This window comes from Sorex fumeus, unplaced genomic scaffold (assembly GCF_029834395.1).
Source record: "Sorex fumeus unplaced genomic scaffold, SorFum_2.1 ptg000041l, whole genome shotgun sequence".
In the NCBI taxonomy this organism is placed as follows: Eukaryota; Metazoa; Chordata; class Mammalia; order Eulipotyphla; family Soricidae; genus Sorex; species Sorex fumeus.
The window spans coordinates 4,459,258-4,481,246 of NW_026606098.1; the positions used below are offsets into that span (position 1 = coordinate 4,459,258).

Below are 21,989 nucleotides of genomic sequence, written 5' to 3' on the forward strand. Positions count from 1 at the left end.
TTTCATTTTCCCCTCTCCTGGTGGGCGGGCCCCTCAGCCGCCGGCCCAAAGCTATATAGGCGCGGCTGGTGGGACTCCTGCAGTTGCCCAGGAGGACCCAGTGGTGAGTGCAAGGACCTGCGTGGGTGCCAGGCGGGGACTGTCCCCCTGGACTGGGTGGGGTGCCTCAGCTGGGGCTTCCTGCAAACCAGCATGAGTCCTGGTCGTGCGGGGAGGGGCTGGGGGAGGAGAGGGCGGCTGGGGGAGGCTCCTAGGAAATTGCGCGTGCAGGACCCCTCGCGGGTCCTGTGGGAAAAAGGGGAGAGGGAGGGGGGCAGCCCAGGGGGTCTGGGTTCCTGAGAGGGGATTCAGTGTCTGTGTGTGCTATACCTGACCCCCCACCTTTCAGGAGGGGAGAGGCGCCCGGAGCCCCTAGGGCAGCCACCCGGAGACCCCGAGGGAGGTGTGGGCACTCCTACCCCCTCCCCGGACCCACCCCTGCGGGTGAGCTGTGGGACCCACGTGGGCCAATCTAATTACAGGTGCTTGACTGCCCCAGGTCAGGGGAGGTCTCCCCAGTGCTTGGTCCCTAGGGCACCTGAAATGTCCCACTCTTTGGTTTGCTTCTCTGCAAGGCAGCTGCCTGGGTCCCAGGAACCCCACTGCCCACTCCCCAGCTGCCCCTCCCACCCGCTCACCTTCCAGACAGGTAGAGCACCCCCCAACCCCTCCCCCCACCCAGCACCCAGGCACCAGAAACTGCCACCTCCAGGGGCTGTGGGGAGTTCGGGACCCTGCGGAGGGTATTTCAGACCTTGTGCCAATCACAATCTCTGGCATCAGGCACGAGGTGCTGGGTGGGGAGAGTCCTGAGGAGGACTGAGCAGCGGACAGAGTTGGGGTTCCCCAGCATCAGGTGGCTACTTCCCCCCTTTATCCCTCTGGGCATACAAAGGGAGATTCCCCAGGATAGAGCTGTGGGCGCCCTCCTGTCCCAACCCCACCCCGCGGGGGCAAGGATGGGGATGGATTGGGGTGTATCTTCCAGGTGCCTGGTCTGGAGAAGGGGGTTTGGGCTACCGGTTAGCTGCTGGTGAGCATTTGGGAGCATGGGGGTCTTGAGGAGTCCTGATGAGCACCAGGTACCACTGCTGAGTAACAAGTCAGTCAACTGCTGGTTTCCCGAGTCCAAATGACTTTCAAAGATGGCACAGGAAAAACATGTTGAGGAAGGCCACAGGGAACCGGGCGTGTTGGTCTCCAGGAGATGTCATTTTATGAACCCGGAACTCGGTTGTTTTCGCTCAAGCTGAACCAATGGGTGTGGGGTGCAGGCACGTGTGGGGGATCCCTGACTGACTGGTCTTGACAGCCCCCAACTGCCCAAAAGGTCTTTCCAAAGGTACAGGCTGGGGGTGGGAGGAAGTGGTTAAGAAGTAAATTTCAGCTCATCAGGTGCCAAAAGCTTCTTTACCCTTGCTGGTCTTGAGGCCCGAGAGGCCATGAAGGTCATAAGGCACCTGGGGCAGCTCCATCCCCAAAACTTCATCTTCAAGGAAAGGGAGCCACTCAGAGATAAGAAGGTGCTGGATGTATTTAGGACACTTACTTCAAGTACAGGAGAAAATACTGTAATGACTTTTGTTTGTTTGTTTGCTTGCTTGCTTTTGGGCCACACCTGGTGATGCATGGGGGTTACTCCTGGCTCTGCACTCAGGAATCACTCCTGGTGGTGCTTGGGGGACCCTATGGGATGCTGGGGATTGAGCCCAGGTCGGCCACATGCAAGGCAAACGCCCTTCCTGCTGTACTATCACTCCGGCCCCTGTATTGACTCTTATGCCAGATCTGTAAAATGTAAAATCTGGAGATCTGTAGTCCCAGAAAACTATTTAAATGGATTTCAAATATCTGCATACAGATATTTTGGGATGGAGACAAGGTCAGTAAAGCGGTCAGTGAAATGCAGTAAAACCCGTGCTTGTGACCTCAGGCTGATCCCCAGCACCCAGAGTCCCTCAGTCATCACTGGAGAGGGACCCCAGCATCAGGTGGGGAGGAGCCCCAGCAACTGCCAGGTGTAGCCCCCAAACCTTCGCCAACAGATAAAAATGAGATGTTTAGAAAGGGAAGGAATGAGGGAGGTGGGTGTGGGCAAGGATAGAGCACTCGCCTCACAAGGACCCTGGGTAAGACCCTGGGTTCTGTCCTCATCACCTCGGAGTTAAACTCTAAAAGAACTCAGAGACAAGGAATGACATTAGGATGCATCTCTGCAGGAGAAAGGAGTGAAAAATACAAAGTTGAGGGGCTGGAGCGATAGCACAGCGGGGAGGGCGTTTGTCTTGCACACAGCCAACATGGCCGACCCAGGTTCGATTCCCAGCATCCCATATGGTCCCCCGAGCACCGCCAGGAGTAATTCCTGAGTGCATGAGCCAGGAGTAAGTCCTGAGCATCGCCGGGTGTGACCCAAAAAGCAAAAAAAAAATAAAAAATAAAAAAAAAATACAAAGTTGAACATCAAAAGGAATTGAGTGAAAGCCTTGTAGTTGACTATGTTTTTTTTTTTTCTTTTTGGGTCACACCCAGCAATGATCAGGGGTTCCTCCTGGCTCTTCACTCAGGAATTATCCTGACAATGCTCAGGGAATAATATGGGATGCTGGGGATGGAAACTGAGTTGGCCACGTGCAAGGCAAACACCCTCCCCACTGTACTGCAGCTCTGACCCCTGAAGTTACCATTTTTATTTTTTATATTTTTTTTGCTTTTTGGGTCACACCCTGCAATGCTCAGGGGCTACTCCTGGCTTTGCACTCAGGAATTACTCCTGGCAGTGCTCAGGGGACCATATGGGGTGCTGGGAATCGAACCTGGGTAGGCCACGTGCAAGGCAAACGCCCTACCCGCTGTGCTATCACTCCAGCCCCCAAAGTGATTATTTTGAAGGCGAAAAAAAAAAAAAAAGAAAGAAAAAACCTCCATGGGTTAGTGCAGTGGTCAGGCACTTGCCTTGCACACAGCTGACCTGAGTTTCCTCACGGGCTCCCCACGGGGTCCCCCTGAGCAAGCCCTGAGCCGATCCGAGGAGTAAGCCATGAGCTAGCTGTGGCCCCGGAACCAAAACCAAAACCAAAAGCAAACCGACAAACCCTAAAAGTTGGACATCAAAACACCAGATATGTCTGTTGTTGAAACTGTTCTGGGAAGAGTTTTTGTGTTTGAATGTAATTTTTTTTTTTTTAATGTATCAGAATGAGATTCTTCCAGCTACTCCAGTTTATAACCCAGCCAGAGACAGACTCCAGGGTTCTGCCTTGCATCGCCACCCCACCCCCACACACACACCGAGCGAGCGAGGTCTGAATGCTGCAGAGGGTGTCGGCGCCTCTTAACTAGGCTCACTCCTGAGCACTGCAGGGTGCAGACACGCCCACTCCCAGGGAATGGTCAAGAACATCTAGAAAAAGCAAGCAAATGCACAGTGAAACCATCTGGGGGATGGAAAAGCTCTAGAGACAGAAGGCCTTTGAGCAGCAGTATCATTTCTCATCATCTAGTGGCTGCATCTCGGGGGCGGTTCCTCTCACCCCCTTTTCAGTCTGTGAGTCCCCATTGTGTCCCCCAAGCAGCGAATGCTGGGTTTGCTTCCAGGGTTTGACAGTCCCAGCTGCTGACTGGGTGTGGGTCCACTTGCGCCATGTTCTGTTTTCAGCAGGACTCAGGAAGACCTCAGCTGGAGAGGAAGCTCAGCTTTCCTGTGGAGGCTCCAGATTCAAGTCCCAGCTCAAAAAAAAGAAAAATTCTTTGTTATAGTAGCAAACAATAGGATAAGGGGTAAGATGCCTCAGGCTGAAGAGACAGTCCTGGAGACTTCCAGCTCTGAGTCTGAAACTAAGGAAAGCAGCCCAGAACTCACGGAAGTGGGACCGACCGAGGAGAAGTCAGAGAAGGAACCAGTAAGTGGACGCAGCCCCTGCCTACCCAGGATATCAATCTCGTCCCCTGGGTACTCACAGGTCTCAGGAGAGAGGGGCCTTTGGGGGCAGAAGCTGTAACAGAAGAAGCCGGTCCAAGCACCAGGCTAGCTGCTTCCTTTCCCTTCTCTCCCTCTCCCAAGGATGCTTCTCTGCCCAGTGGTTTTCTGTCCCTTTCCTTTCCACCACTCGACAGCTCTTTGACCTGTGAGCTCCCGTTTCTGGAGCCTGGCTGGTGTGAGCAGGGTTAGGGCCTGCGTGCTGTGTGGCTCCGGCTCAGCTCTGCACCATCACGGGTGGCCACCAAAGTCCCATATTTCTCCCTGGCCATACACTTGTCCCCTTTCACCTAATTTTCCTGCCCCCCTCCCCTGAATGTGTGTGTGAGGTCAAGGCATCAAACCCAGGGCCTCAGACATGCATAGCAAAGCATCCCATGTGTGTCTTTTTCAAAAATTAGTCACGGTGTGCATTTTGCCTTTATCATGATTTCTGTCATATAAATTTTGTGGATAGATGATATTAAGAAACGAGAGAAGAGAGAAGGGATTGTAGTGATACTCTCTTGGGTAGGACATTTGTCTAGCGGGCTGAAGCTTTATCCCAGCTCCAGATGTGAGTCCCTGAGCCCTGCCAGTAGTGAGACCTGAGCACAGAGTCAGGAATAAGCTCTGAGAGCAGAGGGAAGAAGAGCGAAGGAAGGAGGGAGGGAGGGAGGGAGGGAGGGAGGAAGGAAAATTCAAAGCACAAGCAGAAGGGTGATGTGTTTTCATGGGCTCTCTCTCTGTCTCTCTCTGTCTCTCTCTCTCTGTCTCTCTCTGTCTCTCTCTCTCTCTCTCTCTCTCTCTCTCTGTCTCTCTGTCTCTCTCTGTCTCGCCGCCCACGTTCAGTGCTCTCGAGCCACTGTGTATGGACCAGGTCCGGATGGCTGTTGGCAATGGGCAGGTAAAGGAAGAACAAGGACCAAATTGTCATTTATTCAACCTCTCATCTATCCCATCTCACACACTCTTCCTTCTTAGTCCCTCATTCCTAGATCCCAGATCCCCAGATTCTGACTCTGACTCTCTCTGACTTTCTGGATTCTGACTCTTCTTCCGGTTCTCATCTAAGGAGATTATTTCAGATTACTAGGAGATCCGTTTAAGGGCAGGATCCCATCCAGGGTGTCTCAGTTTCTTCTTTCCTCAGTCAGTAATCTACTTAGTTATAGTAGATTTATTTCTAATATTTCTGGCAGTGTCATTCTGTATGAGCACAGGAAGAGATATATCAAACTTTAAGTTTAGAAGAATCCTGAGGACATCTCACTATATATTCCAAACCACAGTCCTCAGGCCAGGTTAGTCTTCCTAACCCCAGAAGGGTTCTAATCTTGCTGTTAATTTTGGATCATGACAGAGCTGGGCTGAACATCACTGGGCGTGGTCCCCGTGCCCCTTGAGCGCTACTTGGGAGAAGTTTTTAAAAACTTGGTTTTGTTTATTTATTCTGGGCTGGAGCGATAGCACAGCAGTAGGGCGTTTGCCTTGCACGCAGCCAACATGGCCGACCCGAGTTCGATTCCTCCGCCCCTCTCGGAGAGCCCAGCAAGCTACCGAGAGTATCTTGCACGCACGGTAAAGCCTGGCAAGCTACCCATGACGTATTCAATATGCCAAACACAGTAACAACAAGTCTCACAATGGAGATGTTACTGGGCCCGCTTGAGCAAATCGATGAACAATGGGAGGACAGTGGCAGTGAATTCTGGGCACTGGTGGTGCTCCAGGTCTACTCCTGGCTCTGTGCTTGGGTTTCTCCTGGTGGTGCTGGGAACTGGGGCCATCTGAAAGCAAGGCAAGTGCCTAACTCCTGCACGGTCCCTCTCACCTGAGAAATGGTTTCAAGTAAGATCTGTTTGCTGGGTGTGGAATTCTAGGTTGATGAGTTTTCCCCAGGACTTTCAAATGCTTCTTCACTGTGTGCTCACGTTTGTTGTTTCAGATGGGAAATCTGTTAATCCCACCTCTTCCTCTGAATCTCATTCTGTGCTGCTGAGAGCATTCCCCTTCCCCACCAGCTTCAAGTCATTCCATTGTGAGCACCTTACTCTGTCTTATTTTTCTTGCACATCAAGGAAACCTTTAGGTCTCTGAGTTGGAAGTTTCATGATGCTTGAGGGGAAGTTCTCTATTGTTTCGTCAAGTTCTTTCAAATTCTGTTCCTCTCATCTGTTGGCATTCTGGGGACACACAGAACTGCAAAGTAGTCCAGTTGGAGTCCTCTGTCTTTGATGACCTGTGGCCTTCCAGCCCGACCCAACTCTGCTTCTTCCTCTCCAGAGACTCGAGGACAGCCTGAACATCCAGTATGAGGAGAAGGTGCGCCCGTGCATCGACCTCATCGACTCCCTGCGGGCGCTGGGCGTGGAGCAGGACCTGGCCCTGCCCGCCATCGCCGTCATTGGGGACCAGAGCTCGGGCAAGAGCTCCGTGCTGGAGGCCCTGTCGGGGGTGGCCCTCCCCAGGGGCAGTGGTGAGCACTTACCCCGCCTCAGGGGCCATAGACGGGGCAGCAGATGCAACAGCAACAGAGTTTCCTGGTGCCTTGGCTGTCATGCTCGTCCACTGGGGGTGTAGGTGGGCTGAGTCCCTCACGACCTCTCCTGGGAGTGTGGAGGTGACATCCCCTGTCCTCTGTGGCTTTGTGTGCACACGTTAGGCTCTCTTCTTTTGGATAGGATTCTAGTTTTTGGCAGTTCTGGCTAGAGCCCATTGTAGGGCCCGGCTAACACTTACCTCCAGTGTGGCCATTGCTGGGTCAGTGTGTGGGAGGATGCGGTTTAGGCATCACACCCTCTTCTCGCTCGTTCTCACTTGTGAAACCAAGTGCATTCGGGTCCCAGGCCAGAGCATGTGTGAGGGCCATCTTCCCTGAGTTTCCCCCTCCCCAAGACATGACCCTTCACCTGGCCAGGGATGGCGCCGCTTCAACCCAGAGCCCGCGGCTTTGAGGCACACACAGCTCAGGAAGAGATGGGAGGAAATGCAGGTGGAATGTGGCCGTGCGTTGGGGGGTCTTATGGAGTGGTGGCCTGTGTGGGGGCAGTATCTAGAGGTGGGGGTGGGAGACAGTGCACATGTTTGGGACAGTCCTGTGGCAATTGATCATTCGGGCTGATGGCAAAGCACTGAGAGGGAGCAAGAGGCCTCAAGCACAGAGGCCCAGGAGGACTGAGCCACAATCCACTATTATTTTGTGAGTTGGGGTGTGAGGTCGCCTAGACATCAGCCTCAAAGTCCCGGCAGGCAGAGGGAGACTTCTCCCCGGCGGCCCACAACAAGGGTGGGGGTTGGGGCGGGGGGCTCGCTGGCCTTGAGCCGTTGGGAAAAGTGTGGAGATGGCACGATGTGTCCCTAGGGATCGTGACGAGATGTCCTCTGGTGCTGAGGCTCAAGAAGCTGGTAGGGAAAGATGCAAAGTGGAGAGGGGTCGTCAGCTACCTGGACCACGAGATCGAGCTCCTGGATGCTTCCACTGTAGAACGGGAAATCCGCAGAGGTGAGTTGCCTATGTTGGGAATGATCCAGGTCAAACTGTGTAGGTGGTGCCGTCTGGCCCTGCAGGCCTGTGCTGAGACCCCGGACCCTCCCTCTCTCCTTCAATCAAGACCGTGGGACCTCTTCCTCCCTCATCCAATCGGGACCCTGGGACCACTCACTCCCTCCTCCAATCAGAGCCCTGAGGATGCTCCCTTACTCCCGCCCTCCTTACTCCCTTCTCCAATTAGGGTCCTGGGGCCACACCCTCTCTCCCTTCTCCAATCAGGACCCTGGGATCGCTCGTCCCTCATCTAATCAGGGCTCTGGGGATGCTTACTCCCCCCCCCCTCCTTCCACCCTCCTCCAGTCAGGGCTTGGGGAGCCTTCCTCCTCCAAACAGGGCCCTGGGGCCAGCTCCCTCCCTCCTTCCCTCCACTCTCTCCCTTCCTTCCTCCTTCCCTATTTATTTCTCTCCCTCCTTCAGCTCCCTCTCTCCCCCTCCAATGAGGGCCCAGGGGCCACTCACTCCCTCTCCCTCCCCCTTTCTCTCCCTCTCCTTCTTTCAATTAGGGCCCTGGGGATGCTTCCTTGCTCATCCAGTCCGGACCCCAGGACCTGCTCCCTCCCTCCTCCAATCAGGGCCCTGGGGCCACTCTCTCCCTCCTTCAGTCAGGATCCTGGGGCCACACCCTCTCTCCCTCAGCCAGTCAGGGCCCTGGGGATGCTCCCTCCTTCCTCCATCAGGGCTCAGTTCCTCATTCACTTTCCCCTTTCTCCCCTTCCATCCCTTGGTTATGTGTGACTTTATGGGGATGGGGCAGCACACTAGCAGTCTACTGGGCCAGGCATCCTTGAATACCAGGAATCATAGCAGTTGAATGTGGTGACCGGGCGCTGTCGGGTGGAGCCCAGGCCTTTCGCCACACCCCGGGTCCCCTCTGTTCAGTTCTTTTACCCTATTAGGATCAGTGCTATGAACAGAGTCTGGGCTCAGAAACGTGTTTGGACATGTCCGCGTCCAAGAGGGCTGCGAGAGATTGTCCCCCACTCAGAGTATCTTGTGTTCTTCCAGGCACCACTGGAGGAGGACTCGGGTGTGGGGTGAGGATCCCCATTAGCCTTGGATGTGGGCATTCCCAAAGGCTGCCCCGCCAGGCCTTCCTCCTAGAGGGGACTCGTGTATGCTCCATGGTAGCTTATGTTCTTTCTTCGTGGGGTGTAGTGCATGCACCCCGCAGGGGCCAGTTCCTCCATTGGAAATACCAGCTTGAAAGGGGGTTCAGGGGCTAAGGTGCTTACCTTGCGTGCCACCACCCTGAGTTCATCCCCAGCATCACCCAGAGTGGCCCCTGAGCACAAAGCCAAGAGTCTTCCCTGAGCACTGCTTGGTGTGCCTCAGTATGCCCCCCAAAAATTCTTGACCAGAAACCATTGTGCTTCCTCCTCCGGTGACGCCATAGGAGACGCCCTGTCTTGTTCGACTCTTACTTTGTGGCCATTCCCTGAGTCAGCATGAGAGGGATTGGGGCTGCCTCATGTCCTGACCACCCGAGCACAGTGGCCCTCACTGGCAAGGAGACATGCTGAGTTATCTTTGGAGGCTCCTTCCAGCTCCTAGTCTAGCTCCCGAGGAGCGATTTTGCTCTGTGCTTGTTCAGGAATTGCGGCTGGGAGAGGCGCTTCTGGAGGATTTGCTGTCATAAGCCGTTTTGGTCCTGAATCTCGGTCCATTTTTCTTTTCCCTTCTCCTCCAGCCCAGAACATCATCGCCGGGGAAGGTGTGGGCATCAGTCAGGAGCTGATCAGTCTCGAGGTCAGCTCCCCCAATGTCCCAGATCTCACACTCATAGACCTGCCTGGCATCACCAGGGTGGCTGTGGGCGGCCAGCCAGCTGACATCGGGGACCAGGTAAAGCTTCGGGTTCCATGTTCACCTCTTCCTGCAGCTGACGGTGGGAGGGCGGGGGCGCTTGGGTGCCCCAGCGTCTCGGCAGTTAAAGGCTGGGTGCTGGGGCCAGGAGTAGGAGAAGAGATTCCCCCTGCCACATCACACGCTCCTCCCCAGAGTGTGATTACCAATGAAAAAATTGGTAATCTAGTTAGTTGGTTACTGGAGGGTGGGGGTTGTTTGGGGGCCACACCCAGCAACGTCCAAGGCATCCTCCTGGCTCTACACTTGAGACTCATTCCTGGCGATGCTGGGAAGTTCATGTGGGACTGAACTCGGGCTTTTAGCCCTACCCACTGTCCTATCACCCCAACCTCTAGAAATGTATTTTCCATGTGTTTCACACTTGGTTCACTTTTGGTTAATAGTTACTTTTTTGTTTTTGGGCTACACCCAGCAGAGCTCAGGACTTACTCCTGCCCATACCCCCGCAGTGCTTAGGGCTTCTTCCTAGCTCAAGTATCACTCTAGGTGGGACTTGGGGGGCAGGAAGGACCGTGTCAGATGCCAGGGATTGATCCTGGGTTGGCCACGTGAAAGGCAACCGCCCTACCTACTGTACTGAGGCTCCAGTGCCAGTTAATCGTTATGTTTTGAGGCATATTTAAGCTGGTGCATTTTAGGAAGGGTTTTCTGTGGATAGAGAGGATCTTAGAAACAGGTGTAATGAATATTTCCATATCTATGACCTTTAAAGATTCCTTCAGGGATCAAACAAGCAGTAGTCAAGCCTGCGTTTCAACAATTGATGCTTTCATGGCAACCTTCACATTTGAGGTCCCGAGAGAGCTGAGGCGTTAAACCCTCATGGTTCAGCCCTGTCCCTAGGGCTGTGTGTCTCGACGGCAGTCTTCGTGTCCCCACGCTAGCTTGTGTCTGTGGGTTCTGGTCTGGGCAGGAAACTCCCCGGGATTCTGAGCCTGCTGTGAGGGGGCCCATGGCCTGGCCTGCTCCCCTTCTTCTCGCAATGCTCACCCCCTCGGGTCTGTTTCCTCACAGATCAAGCGTCTCATTCGAAAGTACATCTCCAAAGAGCAGACCATCAACCTGGTGGTGGTCCCCTGCAACGTGGACATCGCCACCACCGAGGCCCTGAGCATGGCCCGGGAGGTGGACCCCGAGGGAGACAGGACCATCGGTGAGAGAAGCACCCACACAGCAGGGGGCGGGTTCCGAGAGTGAAAGCGCACCCCTGGCACTCCAGTCCTCGGGTGGAGACGTGTGTGCAGGCTGTGCTTACAGAGGGAGAGGAACTGGGCTTTTGGTCCTAAGCTGACCCACCTGCTCCCAGAGGCTGTGGTTGGTGCTGCTTGTGGGACTAAACCAGAAGAAAACTCGATCATTTAATGCCGGCCTGGGGTCAGAGGTGGGGCAGAAGCGACCCCAAGTGCCCCTCCCAGTGGACGCACGAGAGAGTGTTCCATCTGCTCTTGGAGAGGAAGGAAACTGACCCCATGTGACCGCAGTGGGCTCCAAGGATGTCAGGGCCAGTGGCAGAGGCCAGTTGACAGAGGACCGGGGACCAATCACTGACATCACTAGTCGGAACTCTCCGGGAAGTCATTATTAGCTGGGCCTTTCTGTCCCCTGGGCTCCCGCCATGTTCCAGGGAGGCCACAGGTGAAAATCTCATGGCCATGGGGGTCAGCTGGTAGGAGGGGCAGGGGACACAAGATGGAGACAAGACTTGAAGGGGTCTTGCCTGAACAAAGTGCCAGCAACCACGCTGTAGGGTTGGCTGTTTCCAGACAGGAAATGACACGGTTGGGGGTGGGCTCTAGGCTGGGAGAGTGGAGAGCCTTGAATGAGGACAGTAAGTTCTGGAGATGGAGGGAAAGTTCTGGAGTTGCCCGGCCGTGTGGATGTCGCAGAATCAATGTGTCCTTTAAAATGGCAAATTATATTTTTGTTTGTTTGCTTTGGGGCCACACCGTGTGATACTCAGGGGTATTATGCTCAGGAATCACTCCTGGCAGGGTCATATGGGATGCTAGGGTTGAAATCCAGGTCAGCTGTGTGCAAGGCAAGTGCCCTCCTCACTGTACTGTAGCTCTGGCCCTAATATACAAAATTTTAAATGAAAAACTGTCGGGCAATCAGTGTGGTGCATGTGAGACATAATTTAAAGTGTTCTTAAGGTTTTGGAAAGCTACTTATTCGAGGCAATTATTTATCCTGATAATTTCCTTTGGCTTCCCATGAATACAATTTTGCATGAGACATAATGATTATCAGTTATTAATAACTTTTAAAGACTAATTTTTTAAAATTTTTTGGATCACACCAGCAATGCACAGAGGTTACTCCTGGCTCTGCACTCAGGAATTACTCCTGGCAGTGCTTAGGGGACCATATGGGATGCTGGGAATCGAACCCGGGTCATCCACGTGCAAAGCAAATGCCCTACCCACTGTGCTATCGCTCCAGCCCCTTAAAGACAAATTTAAAAAAAATTTAATTTAGTTTTTATTAGTGAAACACCCTGCAGTGATACTAGACTCTCAGCCAGGGACAGGCACTTGAGCAGGCTGAGAGTGAGGCCTGACTTCCCGCCCTGACACAGTGACCTCTGAGCACTGCTGGTGGGGGCTCTGAAAGTCAAGAGAAGAAGAAACAAACTCTGTATGTGGCACTAGGGCTGAAGGGCTGAGACCCCTGGAAGGCAGAGCCTGCAGCTGTGGCTGTCCAGAGCCCTGCCCTCAGCAGAAAAGTGGGGGAAGCCCAGGACCCCCAGCCCCGGAGATGTGATGTCTCAGCTCCCCTCAAGCTAGCGCTGGGAAGCGGGGAGCCCTTGCATCTCTCAGCGGAGCCCTTGGGCTTACAGGTATCTTGACCAAGCCGGACCTGGTGGACAGAGGCACTGAGGACAAGGTGGTGGATGTGGTACAGAACCTTGTGTACCACCTGAAGAAGGGCTACACGATTGTCAAGTGCCGGGGCCAGCAGGACATCCAGGAGCGGCTGGGCCTGGCCATGGCCCTGGAGAAGGAGAAGCTCTTCTTCCAGGTGCACCCGCAGTTCAGGTACCACCCCGAGCTTGCCCAGGTCCACCCCAGGCTTGGGCCAGGCTCGAAGGCCACTGTCCAGAGCCAGCCTTCACGTTGGAGGTGCCAAGCTTTGGGTGCTTGGTCCTGGGTGATAAAAGGGAAATCCCCAAAGTATGATCATTAAACGTCAACCCATCAAGACACAGTTGCGACCGCAGCAATGCTGGAGCCCGCATGGCCCGAGCTGGTCACACAGCTCTTAGTTGGGGCATCCGGGACCTCCAGGTTCTGGGCTGAGTCACTTTGTGGCATGGAGAAAATTATGTATTATCTGGAAAAATATTGCATTGTGCCCTTCCGTGACATCGGGGGCAGGTGTCCCCACCCATTGGTGCTCAGGGCCTATTCCACACACGGTGTGGGGTCACACATGTCTGGGGTCACACACAATCCTGCACTCCAGCCTCTGAGCCTGGAATTCCCTTGACCAAACGAGGCCCTTCCTTGGACCAAGAGACCCACTGGGGTTTGAAATTAAACACAACTTATATATCTATTTTATAAGCATTACAAATACAGAGGTACATTTAAAATGAAATACAGGGGCTGAACTGACGGGAACAGCTTTAAGGCTCGTCTCATCACTCCCTTCCCCGACCCCCCAGCCCTCCCAAGCATCATAGGGTGGCCTGAGGAATGTCTCACCCTTAGCACTTGCCCTGAACTGCCCAGAGTGACCCCCAGGGCCCCGGGGAACTACTTGGGAGCACCCTCTCCCCTTAAGGATAAAATACTGTTTTGTTTATAGTTTGTTTTTGTATTGGAATCATACCAGCGGTGCTCAGGGGTTACTCTGACTCTGCACTCAGGAATTACTCCTGCTGGTGCTCAGGGGACCATATGGGATGCCGGGGATCAAACTTGGGTCGGCCGCATGCAAAGCAAGTGCCGTCCCTGCTGTGCTGTTGCTCCGACCCTGACCAGTATTTTCTGGCACCACCTGTGTCTGCTGTCCCTGCTCGCAGGCGGCTGCTGGAGGAAGGACGGGCCACCATCCCCTGCCTGGCCGAGAAGCTGACCTCAGAGCTCATCATGCACATCTGTGTAAGCCCTGCAGAGCCGTTCCCTAGACAGGCCCCGACAGGCTCACGGCTGTCTTGTCGCTGGGCTGGGTGCAGATTCAGGGGTGGGGGGTGGGGGTCTGGAGCAGGTTTCATGGCCCATTTCATGCCAGTTTCCATGAAGACCCCCCCAATTCTGCACCCAAGCCTGGGGGTTGCCTGTCAGGACCATACCTGGGCTGTGCTGTCTCCCTGGGCTGTGCCGTTCCCAACCCCCCCCCTCCCCCGGCTGAACCGTCCCCCCCAGGCTGTGCCCTTCCACCTAGCTATACCGTCTCTGGGTTCCTGGGTCATGAGTTTCATTGCTTGGGCTGGACTCGGGACCAGCCGGGTAGCTCCGGGCAGGGTAGCAGGGAGGCCCAGATTCCCATCGGTGCCCATCCACTGCCCCTGGGCCCTGAAGCATCTTCCCCTGGCCAAGGCATAGCGAGGGAAGGCCCGGGGAGGCAGGGGAGCTGCTCTGGCCTCACGGGCCTGCTGGGCTTCCCTCCCTTGCCCCAGAAATCGCTACCCATGCTGGAGAATCAGATCAAGGAGCAACACCAGAAGGCCAGTGATGAGCTGCAGACGTTTGGAACCGAAGTCCCGGAAGAAGAAAATGAGAAGATGTTCTTCCTGATCGGCGTGAGTGTCAGGGCGGACAGCCGTGGGCAGCTTTGGGCTCTGCTCCTAAAGCAGACACGGCCTGTCCACGAAACATTCAAGCGGGCCAGGGTGAAGGGCGGCTGGGGGGGAGGCATTAGAAGGGCCCGTGCACCTCTAGGACCTCGAGTGCATGCTCAGGACCGAGGGTAGTTCAGTTCCTGGCATGGCGCCCTCAGTGTGCCCCACTAGAACAGTCCCTCGGGACACACACACACACACACACACACACAATCACACAATCACACCATCACAGACACACATGCACACATACATGCATGTATGTACAGACACACGCATGCACACATACGCACACATACAGACAAGCACACATACACGCACACTGACACGCACACAAAGACACACAGATACCCACACGCAGACACCACAGAAACAGACACACATATATGCACATATAGGCACACACACATCGCACATAGACACGCACACACAGACACAGAGATGCCACATAGGCCTATCTACACAGATGCATGCACAGACACACACATTCACACACACAGACACAGATCTGTCCTCCAAGCCCAGGCCCCCAGCCCGTGCCTCAGGCTTGCTCTGGGAACATCTTGTCTGACGTGCTCCCAACGTGGTTCTTGTCTGCAGAAAATCAACATGTTCAACCAGGCCATCCAGGCGCTGGTGCAGGGTGAGGAGGCAGTGAGTCTGTCTGGCACGCGGCTCTTCAACAGGATCAGGTCCCTGTTCCAACGCTGGAGCTTGCTGATCGAAGAGAATTTCATGAAAAGTGAGTGTGAGACCCTGCCCTCAGCTTGGACAGAGGCGGTGTTGGTCGGCCAGAGGATGGGGTCAGTGGCCAGAGCCTGGCCCTGCGCCTGCTGCCTGGACCCTAGAGAGATGGTTCCTTTCAGTCCATCTGCACCGGCCCAGCTGAAGGGACACTCGGGCCTGGGTCACACATGGGGACACCTCTGGAATAAACAGGGTCCTGGTGACATGGTCGGGGGCTCGGGCCTTGATGGGGTAGGTTGTGTGGCGACATGACACAGCACGGAGGGACCAGCCTGGCCCTGCCAGATCCACATGATCCTGAAACAAGTATGAAACAGAGAAAACGTGATGCTGAGTTAATGGCTTGGCATTCAGGAAGCCCAAAGGAAACCCCGACTGACCCAGGACGGTGGGGGGGCCCCAGGTAACAGCTTGGCTCTTGGCGTGCTGGGCTGAGTCTCCTTCAGCCCAGTGAAAGTTCACGTCTTGGCAGGCAGCAGTGGGCACACATGTTGGCAACGGGCCTGCACGGGAGTCACCTGCCACACCTCTGAGCACAGGTCGTGTGGCCTGCCCTCTCGCCTGTGAATAGACACCGTCTGGCATGGAAGAACTCAGACCACGGAACTCTTAGAAGAAGCCACGTGTCCTCACAGCCCAGCGTCAATGGTGTTTTTCCAGACACGGCATATCGTGCGAATGATCATGGGGAACTAGGTGTGTCACACTCCCTCCAGAGTTAAAACTCAGTTTATGCATTCAAGAGCCCTACTGAGAGGGTGAGGAGAGCCCACAGGTGGGTGAGGATATTTCTAGGTGACATCTATCTGACCAGGACCCTGGACACTGCATCAACCTCCACTTCAGAAAGACAAAGAAATCCAATTTTCAGATGGACAGAAACCGGACAAAGACATTTCTTTGGCAGAGTCAGCAGAGATGACCGATAAGGACAGGGGACCTCCTGGCCCCATCATCCCTCAGGGAGATGCAAACACACCTCACACTTAGGGCACCTGCTGTCAGAAAGGATGGAGGGCCAGGAGTGTCACCGGAAGGTGGGAGATCCAGGGAAACACAAGACAGTGCGGCTGCTTCGGCCGCTCTCTGGCTGGGTCTCAGAGGGTGAAGCCACCAAGTTCCCAAGCGGCCAGCAGGCCCACACTTGTCCACTCCCCAGAGCACCCGCGCACGTGCACGCAAACTCGCGTCTACGAATGTTCTTGCAGCATCTTTCACGTGGACTAAAAACTGGGAGCAGCCCCAGGTCCATCTGCTGTGGGATGGAGCGGGTATCCCTCAAGTTGAGGGGGGCAGGGGATTGCCAGGGCAGCTATAGGGCACCCCATACTGGCCGTCCTGGGAAGCAACAGAAATTTCTCCCTACAGCGTGGGGGTCAGGTCCCCAAGGCCAGGGTGTTGGAGACGGCTTCTTTCTGACACTTCTTTCCCTGCCCCCTCCCATGGGGTCCTTCACCCGAGGACATCAGGCTGAGGGGGTCACACGCAGCCCCTCACTTTGGCTGCTGCTCTGTGCTCAGCACTGGGGCTGATGGAGCCAGGCGTGGTGGGGGGGGGCGGCTGGTCTTGTACCTCTGGACACACCCCCTGCTTGGCCCCCAGGACTGCTTGCCGGACCACGCAACGGCTCTCTCTTCAGTTCTTTGTCTGGGCCCCCACCTGGCAGTGCTCGGGACTTACTCCTGGCTCTGTGCTCAGGGTTCCCTCCCGACGGGTTCAGGGGACCCGGTGGCGTGCTGGGGACTGGACCTGGGCTATGCACAGGCAAGGCAGGCAGCCTCCCCGCTGTCTATCACTCGGGCCTTTGTCTTTAGCCCTTGAAGAAGGGCCACAGCCGTTTCCAGAGCGGCTGCTCCTTCCACACCATCTTCACCGCGGCGGGAGCTGCTTCGTGCTCTGCTCTTGGAAGGGCCGGTGGCACGTGGAGGACAATCGGGTTCCTGCTGGTGAGGTAAGGTGAGCTGTCTCTGCTCCCATAGGCCATAAAGCCATGCAGAGAGAAATCTACAGGTTTGAGCAGCAGTACCGTGGCCGGGAGCTGCCAGGCTTCGTCAACTACAAGACCTTCGAGATCATCGTGAGGGAGCAGATCAGCGCTCTGGAGGAGCCGGCTGTGGACATGCTGCACCGGGTTACAGGTCAGCTCCTGTGGCCAGCGGGAACGGGCCCAAGCCTGCCAGAGAGCTGCCCTCAGGAGGTGGCTGTGAGGACACAGCCCGGGCCCAGGGCTGTGAGGACAGCTGAGCCCCTGCACCTCCATCGCCTGTCAGGGCCAGATGCTAGATAATTCATTTTCTATTGCTTATTATGAATATCCGGGCTGGAGCGATAGCACAGCGGGTAGGGTGTTTGCCTTGCACACGGCCGATGCGGCCGACCCGGGCGACCCGGGTTCAATCTCTCCGCCCCTCTCAGAGAGCCCAGCAAGCTATCTTACCCACACGGCAAGGCCTGGTAAGCTCCCCGTGACATATTCGATATGCCAAACACAGTAACAACAAGTCTCACAATGGAGACGTTACTGGGCCCGCTCGAGCAAATCGATGAATAACGAGAGGACAGTGCTACAGTGCTCCTTCAGTTTTTGCTTTTTTGCTGCACCTGAGCCACACCCGGGGCCGACTCCTGACTCTGCTCTCAGGGCTCTCCTGAGTGGGCTCAGGGCCCCTATGGGGTGCCAGGTATGGAACCTGGATGGGCCGCGTGCATGGTCAGCACCCTGCCCGCCAGTGCACTTTGCAAAGTGCCGTGAGAATTCGGCTCTGATCAGGGAAGACCACCCTCTTGCTTTCTGCAGACTCTGAATGAAGGTGATGGAGGAGCTCACCAACTCTGCCTGTTTTTCTCTCTCATCAGATATCATCCAACTTGCCTTTGCGGATGTTGCCAAAACGAATTTTGAGGAATTTTTCTGCCTCTTCAAAACCAGCAAGGTGAAAGAACTCTGCCATTAAAAACAACAACAAAATCAGCCTGACGCTGGGAATGGACTCCTAGCTAGAGGCAAAGCCCACTCGCTCGCATGTTTGGAAGAGCCAGAAATAGGCGTGGTGTGGATTGAGAAATCAGACCTTGCTGACTCCCAGAGGTCTGCGGGAGTTTGGCGAGGGGTGGGTTTCAGCTCCTTCACTCTGTGTGGGCGGATTCCCAGCCCCTTTCCTACCGCCCCACCTGGGTTGGGGGGCTGAGTCTGTGCATCCGAGCTGGGGGGGGGGCGTCGCCCGCCCCTTAGCCCTTCCCACCCCCATCTGTGGCATCACCCATCCCCTTATTAATGGATTGCCTTGGATGGTGCTGGTTTAGCTGTAGCTGGGGCAGCTCTGGGAGGGAATTCAGAAATAAACTATTGAAAAGGCATCCTGAGAGCTGGGGGTGGAGGGTGAGGGACCCCAGGAACCAGATCCACGGAAGAGATCAGCCTCCATGGAAGAGATTACCCAGCACCTACAGGTCTGAACCCAGTATGGCCCTTGGGCCCCCAGACAGATCCTCTGCTGGAGAGAGGAAGAGAGGGAGGGAGGGGGGAAGAAAGAGAAGAGAGAGAAAGGACAAAGGAGAGAAGTGAGGGGGAATGGGGGAGAGAGAGAAGAGACAGAGAAAGGGGCATGAGGAGAGAGAGGGGAGAGAGAGCCCAGGGCCCCGGGTGCGTGGAGCAGGGTCTGGTCCGGGTGCAAGTCACGGAGGCCCTGTCTGTCCCCCTGTCTGTGTCTCATCCCCTGATTCGCTTCCTGATGGGAGGCCCCTATGTCTGCGTCTCAAGGCCAAGATCGAGGACATCAAGCAGGAGCTCCTGGAGGAGGCCGAGAGGATGATCCGGCTGCACTTCCAGATGGAGCGCATGGTGCACTGCCACGACAGCACGTACCGTGCCACCCTGCAGAAGGTGCGTGAGGAGGAGGCGGAGGCGGAGAGGAAGAAGAAAGGGGACAGGCCCCAGCTCTCACCCCCGTCCCAGCCCTTGGGCTCCATGGAAGAGATTACCCAGCACCTGCAGGCCTACCATGAGGTGGGTCCAGGCCAGGGGCGTCTGCAGCCCCCCTCACTCACTCCTGCCTGCTGGCACAATCTCTCTCTCTCTCTCTCTCTCCTCTCTCTCCTCTTTCTCCCTCTCTCTCCTCTCTTTCTCTCCCCTCTCTCTCCTCTTTCTCTCTCCCTCTCTCTTTCTCCACTCTTCTCTCCTCTCTCTTCCTCTCTCTCCTCTCCTATCTTTCTTCTCTTTCCTCTCTCTCCTCTCTTTTCTTTCTCGCTCTCTCTCCTCTCACTCTCCCTCTCTCTCCCTCTCCCTCTCTCCTCTCTGTTTCTCTCTCACACTCTTACACTCTCTCCCTCTCCCTCTCAGTCTCTCCTTCTCCCCCCCCCCACCACACCCATTCTCCCGACAGTGGGGTAGGGCCCCCTCCCCCTCCTCCTTGCTTGCTCTGCATTTGGCAGCCTAAAGCGCCTGTGGCACCAAAACACAACCCAGGCTCTTCCTGCGTCCACACAGCACGTCTGTGTGGTCACAGCCCTCTGACCGCACCTTCTGCCTCCCTCCCTGCACCTCATCCACAAGCAACACCCCAACATCTGCAGCCCCGGCCGCCCAGGGCGCACAGAGACAGGGCTATGACAGAGCCACAGAGACAGAGCCCTGACCAGCAACACAGACCAGTACCACCACAGAACCCCACATGGCCCCGTGACCCACATGGCCCCGCCCTCGCCGCCTCGGCCCCGCCCCGCCACCTTGGCCCCGCCCCCGCCGCCCCAGCCCCGCCCCTTCTGCCCCCAGGCCCGCCCCTTCTTCCTCTGGCCTCTGCTGGCCACTAACTCCTTTGCCCCCCCACCCCCCTTCCCCACAGGAGACGAGCCGGCGCCTGTCCACGCACGTCCCGCTGCTGGTGCGGTTCTTCATGCTGCACACCCTGGCGCAGCGGCTGCAGGAGGCCATGCTGCTGCTGCTGCAGGACAGGGAGGGCGTGGGGAAGCTGCTGCAGGAGCGCGGGGACACGAGCGCCAAGCGCAGGTTCCTCAAGGAGCGGCTGTCGCGGCTCTCGCAGGCGCGGCGCCGCCTGGCCCAGTTCCCCGGCTAGAGCGTCCAGGGTCGGGCCTCAGTGTTGGGACGGCCCAAGGGACAGACAGAAAAGCCTGGCCCCCGCCCCTGGCCCCGCCTACGACAAGCCCTGCCCCCCCGCACCGCCCCAACTGGCCCCCCCGCCCCCATCCCACGCCCCGCCCCCGACTGGTCCACCTCCCAGACCCCTGCAGTAAAGGCCTCGAACCCACCCCAGTTCCAATTCAGGTCCTGCCCTGCCATGGTCCCGCCCCAGCCCCACCTCGGGCCCCGCCCTTCACTGGCCCCGCCCCGCCCACGGCCTGGCCCCGCCTCCGGGTCTAGGCCCCGCCCACAGCCGCAGGCCACGCCTCCGGCCCCAGCCTCACCCTCAGTGCCTCCCTGAGGAACAGTGCAGGCTCCCTGCAGGCATGTGTCCCCTCGGGAGGACAGGTGAGGGTGAGAGAGGACACCACAGAAGCCAGGTAACCCCACTCAGGGGCCCTCTCTACACTCTTCCTGCCACTGCACTCCCTGAGGGCCTCTGCACACGTGCCCAGAACTCTAGAAGTTTCTGTGTCCACCTGCAATGCACAGCACCCTGCCCCCGACTCTGCAGTAAAAGACGCCCCTGGGCCCTACTCCTCATTAAAGGACTCCCTGACTCTGACCCCTATAGTGTTTGTGGGGAGCAGGCAGAGGTCTCAGGAGCCTCCGGAACTCAGAAGGGATGAGGGCAAGAGCCAGGCAGAAGCATGCACAGTTGGATGCAAGCTCAGAGGAGATAGTGCGGGCAGCACGGGGCATCAAGGGAATCGAGCGAACAGGAGCAAAAGTCACCCCATGGACAGACGCGGGGCGTTTCTGGGCCGCCCCAGCCCAGGGTCACCATGGAAAGGTGCAAGAGACAGACTGTAGCCAGGCAGTGGGCTTGAAGGAGGCCCAGCGGCATGGCCTGCAGAGATGGACCCTTCCCTCCTTCCCTTTGAGGGAGGTGGGGGAGTCCCGTGGGCCGGGCACCTGGGGTCAGCGGCAGAGCCTGCCATGACTGGAAGGGCCAGCACTGCCCTCAGCAGGAGTCTTGGCACTGTGAGCACTTGTTTGGGGGCCTTGTGCAGTGTGTGTGGGGGGGGGGGAGGGAGAACCCCTCACCCGCCGTCCCTTGGGGTCCAGAGGACTTTCCTGCCACCTTCCAGGCCTGCCTCGAGTTGAACCCTTGCTCCGAGGACACCTCGGTTCTCTGCTCCTTGGCAGTTAGGGATGAGGTCGGGGTGCAGGGCTGCTGGTCGGAGCTTTCTGGCTGGTGCTGTCTGTCCCCACCCCATGGCCCAGAGGGGCGGCTTTGCATGTCACTGCTGGCAGCTAGACACGGGGTGGGCAGCTGCGTCCTGGCAGGGCTTGGGACTTGGAACCACGGATGCATAGAAGGAGCACTGTGGGGGGACACTGTGCCATGTCTAGCCGCCAGCAGGGACATGCAAAGCCGCCCCTCTGGGCCATGGGGACAGATAGCACCAGCCGCAAAGCTCCGACCAGCAGCCCCGCGGGCATCCTGGCCTCATCCCTAACTGCCAAGGGGCAGAGAACCGAGAAGGCGAGAAGGCGTCCTCGGAGTGAGGGTTCAGCTCGAGGCAGGCCTGGAAGGTGGCAGGAAAGTCCTCTGGACCCCAGGGGACGGTGGGTGAGGGGCTCTCCCCACACACACGCGCTACACACGGCCCCCAAACAAGCGCCCACAGTGCCGTGGGTGCGGGGAGTGCAGGCTGGAGCATGACAGGCTGGTCTGAGCATCCTGGGGTTTGAAGCCACAGGCTCTCTGTCCACTAAGGGGCGGGGCACACGGCCCACCTGGGGTCCAGAGGCCACGGTCACTGCTCCAGGTCAGGGACGGTACAGGGACGCTGCCCGCTGAGGCCTCCCAGAGCACGGCTGTCCCGAGAGCTGGTCTCACCCAGGCCCTGCCCCTCTGTGTCTGGTGCCCTCTGACCCACTGGGCAGCACCTCCCGC

General features: G+C 56.8%; 1 protein-coding gene across 2 annotated transcripts; it reads left to right on the plus strand.

The window, feature by feature from the left end:
- The first annotated feature begins 44 nt into the window (after window positions 1-44).
- LOC130028615 (interferon-induced GTP-binding protein Mx1) lies at window positions 45-20,113 on the plus strand. 2 transcript variants are annotated; one of them, XM_056119380.1, is made up of 14 exons: window positions 45-103; window positions 3,698-3,941; window positions 6,284-6,476; window positions 7,362-7,502; window positions 9,238-9,392; window positions 10,431-10,569; window positions 12,256-12,454; window positions 13,444-13,522; window positions 14,041-14,163; window positions 14,803-14,944; window positions 16,929-17,087; window positions 17,806-17,882; window positions 18,710-18,955; window positions 19,791-20,113. In XM_056119380.1, exons 2-14 carry the CDS (start codon window positions 3,825-3,827, stop codon window positions 20,019-20,021), a joined length of 2,001 nt encoding a protein of 666 aa, XP_055975355.1. In that variant the 5' UTR covers window positions 45-103; window positions 3,698-3,824; the 3' UTR covers window positions 20,022-20,113. The 2 variants fall into 2 exon arrangements, with proteins under 2 accessions (XP_055975355.1, XP_055975356.1); XM_056119381.1 differs by lacking the exon at window positions 45-103 and adding an exon at window positions 422-483.
- Window positions 20,114-21,989: the final 1,876 nt, after the last annotated feature.